At 48.8% G+C, this 10,334-nt stretch overlaps 1 protein-coding gene across 3 annotated transcripts; it reads left to right on the top strand.

Annotated features, from left to right (window-relative positions):
• Positions 1-2,837: 2,837 nt before the first annotated feature.
• On the top strand, positions 2,838-9,102 carry Fst (follistatin). 3 transcript variants are annotated; one of them, XM_041663795.1, is made up of 6 exons: positions 2,838-3,263; positions 5,149-5,340; positions 5,793-6,011; positions 6,322-6,546; positions 6,924-7,154; positions 7,875-9,102. In XM_041663795.1, exons 1-6 carry the CDS (start codon positions 3,179-3,181, stop codon positions 7,955-7,957), a joined length of 1,035 nt encoding a protein of 344 aa, XP_041519729.1. In that variant the 5' UTR covers positions 2,838-3,178; the 3' UTR covers positions 7,958-9,102. The 3 variants fall into 3 exon arrangements, with proteins under 3 accessions (XP_041519729.1, XP_041519730.1, XP_041519731.1); XM_041663796.1 differs by having other exon boundaries at positions 6,927-7,154; XM_041663797.1 differs by lacking the exon at positions 7,875-9,102 and adding an exon at positions 7,604-7,866.
• Positions 9,103-10,334: the final 1,232 nt, after the last annotated feature.

Consider the following 10,334-nt stretch of genomic DNA (forward strand, 5'->3'; position numbering starts at 1 on the left):
AAAGTTCTGCATCTCCCAGGCAGTTGCTCTAATCTTAGAGTCTTCATTCTTCTTTGTAGTTCCGGCAGGGAGGAGCCTAGTAAATCTGGTCAGTTTCAGGGACTTCCTGAAGCTCTTTTGAGTTGGTTGCCTTAAGCATAAGGAGCTTCCTTCGGGATAGAATGTTTCCATCCTCACTGTTACACAACAGTCCTGTATTCATCTAGGCAAACTGACCTCATCTAGGACTCCAAAGAGATGACTCAGGGGTTAAGAAGGTTCAGCACTTACACAGCTCTCAGAGATTACCTCGGTTCAGTGCCCAGCACCCATTATGATCCGTCTTCTGGACTCCTTGGAATCCGAACTCACAGGTGTATAGGCAAAATTATTTAAAAAATAATAATCTTTTTATAAAATAATCTACAAGTGGGCAGAAGTATAATTTGAACATCTTACAAGGTCCCAATATTGGAAAGTTTGAGAAAGTCCCCTCAACATACAAGGTTGACTGATGACTCAAGACCAAAAGATGTGTTTAAACTGGAAACAAATATAAAAGTCTGTAATTATGTTTCAATATTAAAGACATTTTTAGTGCCCATTGGTAGCCATAAGATTCAGTCCTCTACCACCTAAGATCTCTGCATTTAGATTGTGTAACTTATTATCCAACTCCAGATATACACTTTGATAAAAGTCTAGCTAAAACAGAAACTAGGTCTTTTGCTGGCAGAAAAAAAAATGTATGGGATGGAGAGGGGACAAGTTACAGTAATTGTTAGTTTCCTTTAGGTAGGATTTCTCTGGAATAGGGGTGGGGGCATTTGAAGGGGGGGACAAACTTTCGGTCTAGCGCATCACATTATAAGCATCTTTGAGAAAAGAAGAAATAATTCAACTTTGAAATTCTGCCATTAAGTGGCGGCTTCTGCAAGGGGACAGTTTGCTATTAATTGTTAATGTCGCCTACCATTAGAGGGCACTAAACAACTCCACATTAATGCGTTGGAGGAAAGAGAAAAGGAGGCGAGGAAAGGGGAGGGAGAGTATGGGCAGAGTCCGGGGAGAGGGAGGGGAGACAGAAGCCGGGAAGGGCTGGGAAAGAGAGAAGAGGGAAGTGGGAGGAGGGAGAAAAGGCCAGAAGAGGAAAGAGACAGACAAACAGGCAGACAGACAGAAACAGACAAAATGAATCTGGAAAGGTTAAGAAGGATGTGGAGCCCCAGAGCCGTCTAAAGTGAGCAAAAAGCCCGGGCCACCCACTCCCCTCCCCTCTCCTCTCGTCCTCATGACTGTAATTATAAAGCGAAAAGCGGCGGCGGCGAGGTCACTCGTTTTTACCAGCCTGCTGCACCGAATGCGCGCGGTGCAGGTGCGGCGGCCGCGGGGCTTTGTGATTCATGCCCACTTTCAAAGGGGGGCTTGGGCCCGTCTGAGAGGCACCCAAACAACTGTCTTCTAATATTAGCACGGCTGTATTTCGGGATCTATTATAGTCTGTCCAGACAGATCCCATTGTAATGGGATCTTTTATTAAAAGATTAGCACTATCTCCTGCAGTTGGTGGAAAAAAATCTGTTATCACTGAGTTATTTGCAGTTGTGGAGGGGGTGGGAGGAGGGTGATGGAAGATGGGGGTGGGAGGATGAGAGGAGGACCTGAGGAGGGTCGGAGGTGGGGGGCGGGGAGTGTAGGGCGGGGGTAGAGAAGAAGGGCGAATTTGAAATCCGTAGAACAAATCCCAATGACCTGGGAATGTCCAAGAATTTTTGTCTGCATAGTTCTCCTGTTTGTTGTCGTTCGGGCTTCAGAAGCGAAAAGAATAGGAATTAAAAAGGCAGCTTTGAAATAAACAATATAGCATTTTCCGTGAAGTAATCGTTTTATATAAAAGGAAATATCGCCTCCTCAGTTTCATTCAGCCGTGCCAGAAAATGTTATAAATGAGAAGACCCGCCAACTTTCGGCGAAGAATGCCAGGCATTGCACTCAATAAACCGAAGCTGCAGAAGTTCATTATCATGGTGCAATCGTTTTTTTTTTTTTAAATATGAGAGAGAGAGAGAGAGAGAGAGAGAGAGAGAGAGAGAGAGAGATTGAGACTCGGGACAGAAACTGGGGCGTCTCAGAGCGGGGGGAGGAGGGGGGCAGACCGCCTACGTCGGCGCCCCCGCTCGGGGCTGCGACTCCAGACGCGGCGAAGTGAAAGGGGAGAAAAGAAAGGGAGAGGGCGAGACTGCCGGGGGGCGGCCGGCTCCGAGGTGTTAAACATTTTTGTTTGCCTCTGACTTGTGGAGAGCCAGGGCCGCGTCTCCGCAGCGCTCCGCCTGGGTGGAAGATGTCCGGGGTCGGGGTCCTTAGCAACCACTCCAAATTGGGGGGACTTGGAGGCGGGGAAGGAGCGGGCACGGTGGCCGCAAAGTAAGACACTCAAGAGACCCCGGGACACAAAACGTCGCCGGGACCCCGCGCCAAGGCTCCAAGGGGAGGGTCCTGAAACTGTCCCCCGGGGCATTTCAGAAGCTCCGGGATCCTGCGGCATTTGAAGAAGTCTCTCTGGAGCCCTGGAGCAAAGGTGCCGGGGGCCAACTCCCGGGGTCCCCCCTCGCGCCGCTGGGCGCCTCCTCCAGCGCCCTCCTCACTCACACGCGCACACGCACACACGCGCGCACACACACACTCGCACGCCACCCCGGGCGCGCCGGCTCTGAGCGGCGGCGTGCAGGACTGGTGGGTGTTCTCCACCCCCGAAGCGTCGCCCCCAGCCCCCCCCTCCCCGTCCCCACCCCTCCCGCTTCTACGCAAATAAGAACTCGGCGATTCCCCTCCTGCCTCTTTGATTTCGGGCACCTCCGACAGATAATTGGGAAGGGTTTCCAGAAGGTGGGAAATGTCACCTGATTCACACTGAACTTTTAAAAGCTCCCCACCCCCAAAGAGTCGGCACACCCTCGGTCGCAGCCGCCCTCCCACAGCCCCACACACTGGGAGACCGCCCACCTCAAACCTTAAGACCCCCGTCTAGATTTAAAGCGCGGCTGCGCCCGGCTTCTGACGTCCATTGAATCGCGCGGGCGGCCGGTGGCGAGCGCGGGGCTGCGCCAGGATCGCTGCGCCCTCCGCCGCTCGCTCTGCGACGCGCGCCGCTCGCCCAAGCCACCCGCCGCCGCGCTCCTCGCCCAGCGCCTGCCCCAGGATGGTCTGCGCCAGGCACCAGCCCGGCGGGCTCTGCCTCCTGCTGCTGCTACTCTGCCAGTTCATGGAGGACCGCAGCGCCCAGGGTGAGTGGAGGGGGGATGCGCCCGGAGGCTCGACTGGGGCAGGGGTTCTACTTTTCTGTCGTCTCGACTTGGTCTGTTCTGACCGACGCTGCTCTCTGAAGACGTTGGAATCACTCGGCTACTCCGGGAGAAGAGGGAAAGGGTTGAAGCAGTGACACTTGAGGATAGAGAACAGAGTTTAGAGCCGGATTATCCTCCAAAAGGAAAGGGCCTGAGTTGGGGAGCTGGAATCTCACTAGTTAGGGCTAGATGCTCCAAGTTCTGGCCATAATGACTTTAGATGTTATCTCCCCTTGGTTGGCTCGGGAGAAGGGCAAGCATCCGTCGCCTGGAGATTACAGTCGACCTCTTAGCAATCTAACCTATCTTCCTTCCATATCTTTTGGTGACTTTAAAAAAAAAAAAAAAAAAGACTTGGGTGGGGGATGGGTGATACCGAATTTTCTTGGGTGGCTGGGGGACGTGGTTTCAGAAACTTTGCCCAAACTTGGAAATGTGGGTACTGAGATTTTTAAAGGGACGTAGTGTTGGTGGATGCTCCTTCCACCCCTCTCCCTAAACCCCGCGAAAAAGGAGAAGAAAAGGGACACGTCAAGTTATTAGCCCCGAAGTGGTTTAAGGACTTTGCAGTTTTCTCCACTTTGCCTCGTTCATCCTGTTAACTTTCTGTGGAACGATAAGCAGTCCACGAGCGATTTAAATTCTGACATGGATTAAAGAGCACATTTCTTGAAGTTTAGCTTCTAAAATTCTAAAAATGGATTTGTTTTATTACAATTAGTCTCCGGGCAGGATTTTTTTTAATAGTGGTGATCGTGCAGCTTGCGCTCCAGTTGCTCGAGTCCCTTCGGTGATTCATGAGAAGTCTTCTTGTCCAAAGTCCGAACGCATAGGAAGGGTTAGGGGAGGAAACTATTAGCAAAGAGTTCTTGGTAGACATGAGGTAGGTATATGTGACCCGGTGGACACCTCCCCCTCGCCCTAACACTGCTGCTTTGCCTGTTAGAGCGGCAAGGTTTTGTGTGTTGTAAGCTGCCCTCCCGGGCACTGGCCCTAGCCGTCTGCCCGACACTAGGCTGGGCAGCCCGCCTTTCTGATAGGGGCGCTGCCTGGGTGCCCGGACGTGGGCGCCAGGGAAAGCAGCCCTCGGAGATTTCGAAAGATCGCGGTGGCTGCGGGCGTGCTCCGGGCTGGCCGATTGCAAAACGGGCCCGTCGGGCGGGCTGCGCCTCGAGGCCGCACAGGGCAGATCCAGGCTGGGCCCGGCTGCTTTTTTGCTTTCATTTTTTCACAAGTGTCTTTGGCTTGATCTGTTTCTGAAAATTCATATTCATTCTCCCTACCCCCTCCCTCCCTCGCTCCCTCCCTTTCCTCCCTTCCACGTCTCCTCTCTACTTTCTTAACCCCTGTCACAAATAATTCTCTTACCGCCTACATGAAACCAACATGTAAAAACATCCGTCGCATCCTGTTTTTGTCAGGTTCTTTAATCTGTTCTTCCAGTCGCTGCAGGTTATGAAATGGGACGAATAAAAGTAAACAGTCTAGTAAAAGTCAATGCAAGCTGCACGTGTTGTGTCTGGGTCACTGGTAACCGACATTGATATGGCTAGCGCGCTGCGGCGGCGGCTCTAACCCACCTCCCACCTCGGTGATGGGTCTTTCCCCACTCTCCCTTTGGAGATATCTCTCTCTCTCTCTCTCTCTCTCTCTCTCTCTCTCCCTCTCTCCCTCTCTCCCTCTCTCCCTCGCTCTTCCCCCTCCCCCCTCCCTTCATTGATCAGTTGGTCCCCAGACCCACCAGGCCTCTTTCCGGGCTCTAGCAGCCTTCCGTCCCCTACCCCGCTGCTCACTCATTCACCTCCTGATCCCTGTCTCTTCACAGCTGGTAATTGCTGGCTCCGCCAAGCAAAGAACGGCCGCTGCCAGGTCCTGTATAAGACAGAACTGAGCAAAGAAGAGTGCTGCAGTACCGGCCGTCTGAGCACCTCTTGGACCGAGGAGGATGTGAACGACAATACTCTCTTTAAGTGGATGATCTTCAACGGGGGCGCCCCCAACTGCATCCCCTGTAAAGGTGGGCCTCCTCTTCCCTAGGCGGCAGGCCCTCAGTAGAGGGCGTCTTGCCCTCAGTGTTCCCACTGCTTGGCTGGGGCTGAGGACTGGCAGAATTTTGTTCGGTTTCTCCACGTTTCCCCCGGTGGAGTTAGCTAGGTGGAATCCAGCTCGCGCTGTAGGCAAAACAAGGTCGGAAGAGGTCGGTCCCAGGCTTCTTAGCTGAGTGTGGTAGTGAAAGCGGCCAACCAGTGTGGTCTTTGAGAGAATTTGTATCCAGGACGTGGCCTGAAATCCCCAACCCCCATCCCTTCCAGTCTTCCAGTAGACAGCCTGGGGCCCTCCATTTCAGATGCAGGATTGCGCAAGGCATTTGAGACCACTACCCTACCCCCCCACTCCCCTACCCCACCGCCTTCAGATCCGCCAACTGCATGGCCTTGGTTTGAATCCCTGCCTCTTTCCAACTCCTAGAAACGTGTGAGAATGTGGATTGCGGACCTGGAAAAAAATGCCGCATGAACAAGAAGAATAAACCCCGCTGCGTCTGTGCCCCGGACTGTTCCAACATCACCTGGAAGGGTCCAGTGTGTGGGCTGGACGGGAAAACGTACCGCAACGAATGTGCTCTCCTCAAGGCCAGATGTAAAGAGCAGCCGGAGCTGGAAGTTCAATATCAGGGCAAATGTAAAAGTAGGTCCCACCCTTCAGTATCTTATACATTCATAGACCCTTGAAGACCCAAGGGGGATAGTACAGCTTCCATAAAGAGCCCGGGAATCAGAATAATGGTACCAAATAAAGGGGCTCCTTTCTAACTCCAAAAGGGTAATGAAGGAGCCAGCCTGGAGTCACAGATCCTCTGGGAAACAGCCGGGTTCCCCAAATGCCTGTTAAAATCTGGATGCCTCACTTTAATGATTTCCTTCATAACATCAAGCGTTTCCTCCCTAAGGACCAGAAGGTGCCTATTGAAATGTCTCCCTCTTTTTTTTTTCTCCAGAGACTTGCAGGGATGTTTTCTGTCCGGGCAGCTCAACCTGTGTGGTGGACCAGACCAATAATGCCTACTGTGTGACCTGTAATCGGATTTGCCCAGAGCCCTCCTCCTCTGAGCAGTACCTGTGTGGGAACGATGGAGTGACTTACTCTAGCGCCTGCCACCTGAGAAAGGCCACCTGTCTGCTGGGCAGATCGATTGGATTAGCCTATGAGGGAAAATGTATCAGTAGGTATTCTGGATTGAAGAAAGAAAAGAGACGGGAGAGGAAAAAAAAAATCTGTTCTGGTTGTGTGGGGCTCTTCAATGAGTAAATCCAAGTCCTCAGCTTGGGTGAAACTGTTTAACCAAAACATTTCTCCTCAAGCGCCATTGTCTTCTTGACGTATTGATGGACCAGCTAGAAGCAGAAAACAGTGTGTGTGTGTGTGTGTGTGTGTGTGTGTGTGTGTGTGTGTGTGATTGTAATAGAGCACCTTCATTACCCCCTTTAGTAAGAGATAATATGTATAATATGTGCATCTCCGAGCAGGGAATGGAAGAAAGGGAAAAGGGGAAGAAATGAGAGCCTTCAGTTTGCTCATCACAGGTGTATTTTATCCTAGAAGCAAAGTCCTGTGAAGACATTCAGTGTGGCAGTGGGAAAAAATGCCTGTGGGATTTCAAGGTTGGCCGAGGCCGTTGCTCCCTCTGTGATGAGCTCTGCCCTGAGAGTAAGTCTGATGAGCCAGTCTGCGCCAGTGACAACGCCACGTACGCCAGCGAGTGCGCCATGAAAGAAGCTGCCTGCTCCTCCGGCGTGTTGCTCGAGGTGAAGCACTCCGGATCTTGCAATTGTAAGTGTGATTTCTAACCTTGCTGCCATGTTAAGGCATTTCCAGGCAACCCTGGGGAATGGACACAGACCTTGCTGGGTAAACCTGTTTCTGGTAAAGCTAGGTAGCTGCTAAATCGCCAGCAATTCGTTGGTCCTCAGCCCAATTCTCTGCAGTGTTTCCTGGCTTTTTAGGATCGACCCGATGGCCTACCATAGGGTGGCCTCTGAAAACCACTCTCCAGCTGTTTGATGCTCCTTCTTTCCTCCTAGTATTTTGCTTTGCTGTTGCCTCGTTAACACTGGAATCTAAACTAACTGCTTCAAAAGTTTGTGGGTTTCTTTTTTTCAAAGACAGCTTTATATTATCACACCTGGGCTGTGGCTTATCGCAGTCGCGGCTACTAACTCTGAATTAAGGAGAAAAGCAGTTATACCTAGAACACAAGAGCGCTTTTTATCTGATTTCAGGAATCTGCCTGTAAAACCTGAGCCATTGATTCTCCAGAACTTTCTGCAATTTTGACTTCATAGATTATGGTGGTTTGTTTGTGTGTGTTTAAGTAAACTTTATTGCGTAACTGCAGATGCCAACAAAACGCATCACACTGCAAGTCATGTAAAAAAAATGCAACGCTGTAATGCAGCTGTATCAGAGGGCTTTGAAAACGTACACTGAGCTGCTTCTGCGCTGTTGTTATCCGTGTTTAAACAACAGCTCCCCCTGTATTCCCCCATCTAGCCATCTCGGAAGATACGGAGGAAGAGGAGGAGGAGGAAGACCAGGACTACAGCTTTCCTATCTCTTCCATTCTAGAGTGGTAAACGCTCCACCAGTGTTCAGGGTTGACATAGCCTTTGGGCAAAACAGAACACAACAAGAGAAAGGGGGAAAAAAAAGGAAAAAAAAAGATAGATAAGAAAATAAGAAAAAATATATTGTGCATAATGTAAATAAGTGTATGCTTATTTATTTGGGGGGAAAACTATACATGAAAGGACCTTTGTCCTAAAGCTCTCTCCCGGGCCACATTGTTACTCACTGGGCATGGAGAGATTGTCATTTTGTGGTCTACTGGATGAGGCCTATAGTTGAGACTTGTAGACGTTTATTTATACTGTGTCATGTTTTATAATTTATACATAAAATGTCTGGTTGACTGTACACCTTGTTTTTGAAGAAATTTATTCGTGAAAGGAAGAGCGGTTGTTATTTATTGTGAGGTCTCTTGCTTGTAAAGTAAAGCCGTTCCCCCCCCCCTCGTAAACCATTGAAGTCCATTCCTAATGACCCACTCACTCATCTGTCTCCCTTCATTTCACTGCTGTTAGATTCTTTCCCACCTCTTAACAAATTTGCATGTCAGTTTCTGTCATGTTTATTTATTGGATTCTCAGCTGCCTACTCTGTACATACCTGATCCTTCGGGTTCTGTTTACAAGGAATCTTGACTGACCAAAAGGCACCGTAACTCTGCCTCAGATACAAGGTACAGAGGATATACATCTCGGAAGGAACGTCTGCTTCCGTGCCCTTGTTCTGGTGAAAACATTGTGAGAGAGGATGAGAGGCTTTAAGAATCGAGAAATGTACTTTTATGATGTTGCAGATCCAAAGATATAGTGACGTGGGGTGTCAGGAGACGAAAGGAAGGTGATCGTTACGCTTCCAACCTGTCATTCGCTGTTTCCTTTGAGGTAGTCGGCTGTACCTTCTCAATTAGTTCTTTTTCAACCAATGTGTCACTAAAAGTTCCATCAAAGCTTTATCAGTTCAAGTTTCTTGCTTTTCATAATACTTTTTTCTGATGCAATTTTATATTTTCAAACATGGCAAGTTAAATATAAATTCATTTAAATATATAGTTTTGTACTTTTCTACCATGTAAATGTGCAATGTATATAAAAGTTATAATGTGTATTTGTAAATAAATGATGAGTGAAAAAATAAAAAAAAATTAAAAAGCCAATGGTCTCAGTGTCTGTCAATGAAAAGTAACTTATTTTGGCTTTTGAGTAAAAAAGAAATGCACATGATATAGGGATATAGTTAGCACTGATCAAATGCTGAGAGCAATAGCTGCTGTAAAGTTGGGTAAAATACAAATCACCCAGTGCTGAAAAGGTGGCTCAGAGGTTAAGAGGGTGCAGTCCATCCACTTCCAGAGGACCCAAGCTGGGTTTCCTGTAGCTCCAATGAATCTGGTGCCCTCTTCTGGCCTCTGAGGGCACCTACACTCATGTGCATGTGCACGCACACCTTTTTAAAAAGTGAAAAAACTAAGTTACAAATCGGGGTTAGAGAGATGGCTCCACAGTTAAGAGCACTCACAGATGAGGCAGGGTTGGTTCCCCAAACCCTATATGTCTTACAATCGTCTGCTAACTTCAGTTCTATAAAATCCATCACCAGACATGTCCACGACATACACACATGCAAGGAAACATACATAAATCAATTTTTACAATTATCTTATTTGCGTGGATTTAATTATGCCTAAAGTTACAGGTGGTTGTGAGCTGCATTATGAATTCTGTGAACCAAACCCTGGTGTTCTGGTAGAGTAGTAAGTGCTCTTAACTGCTGAGCCATCTCTCCAGCCTTAAATACACACTTACAGGACAGGCATGTATCAACAGGCACTGTAGATGTGACTTCCTCCCTGAAGTACATCTACACTATGTATACTCTACACTGTGTATACTATGTATACTATGTGTAAACTGTATATACTCTGTGTATACCATACAGTATCCCTATGAGCACCTTCTCCTTACTGGTCCTAGCTGTCTTTTTTTTTTTTTTTTTTTTTTTTTTTTTTTTTGATTTTTCGAGATAGGGTTTCTCTGTGGTTTTGGAGCCTGTCCTGGAACTAGCTCTGTAGACCAGGCTGGTCTCGAACTCCCAGAGATCCGCCTGCCTCTGCCTCCCGAGTGCTGGGATTAAAGGCGTGAGCCACCATGGCCCGGTCCTAGCTGTCTTGTCACAACCATCAGTCCACTGTAGCCCACTGAACTCATCGAAGTCAAGCATGTTTCCTAGTGTTTAAGAGGAACATTTGCTAGAGAATTTCCTCAGCAATTAAAAGCACTTGCTGCTCTTCCAGAGGACCAGAGTACAATTCCCAGCACCCACATCAGGCAGCACATAGCTGCCTATTACTCTAGCTCCAAGGGATCTGATGGTCTTTCTGGCCTCAGT

This window comes from Microtus oregoni, unplaced genomic scaffold (assembly GCF_018167655.1).
Source record: "Microtus oregoni isolate MIOR12 unplaced genomic scaffold, Mior012 000014F_ref0000157, whole genome shotgun sequence".
In the NCBI taxonomy this organism is placed as follows: Eukaryota; Metazoa; Chordata; class Mammalia; order Rodentia; family Cricetidae; genus Microtus; species Microtus oregoni.

What these genes read in the sequence shown, in the direction of transcription:
- Fst (XM_041663795.1), top strand. Translation starts at nt 3,179, where the DNA reads ATGGTCTGCGCCAGGCACCAGCCCGGCGGGCTCTGCCTCCTGCTGCTG. An exon ending in GGAGGACCGCAGCGCCCAGG is followed by an intron (nt 3,264 to 5,148) that starts GTGAGTGGAGGG and finishes GTCTCTTCACAG; the next exon opens with CTGGTAATTGCTGGCTCCGC. An exon ending in ATATCAGGGCAAATGTAAAA is followed by an intron (nt 6,012 to 6,321) that starts GTAGGTCCCACC and finishes TTTTTTCTCCAG; the next exon opens with AGACTTGCAGGGATGTTTTC.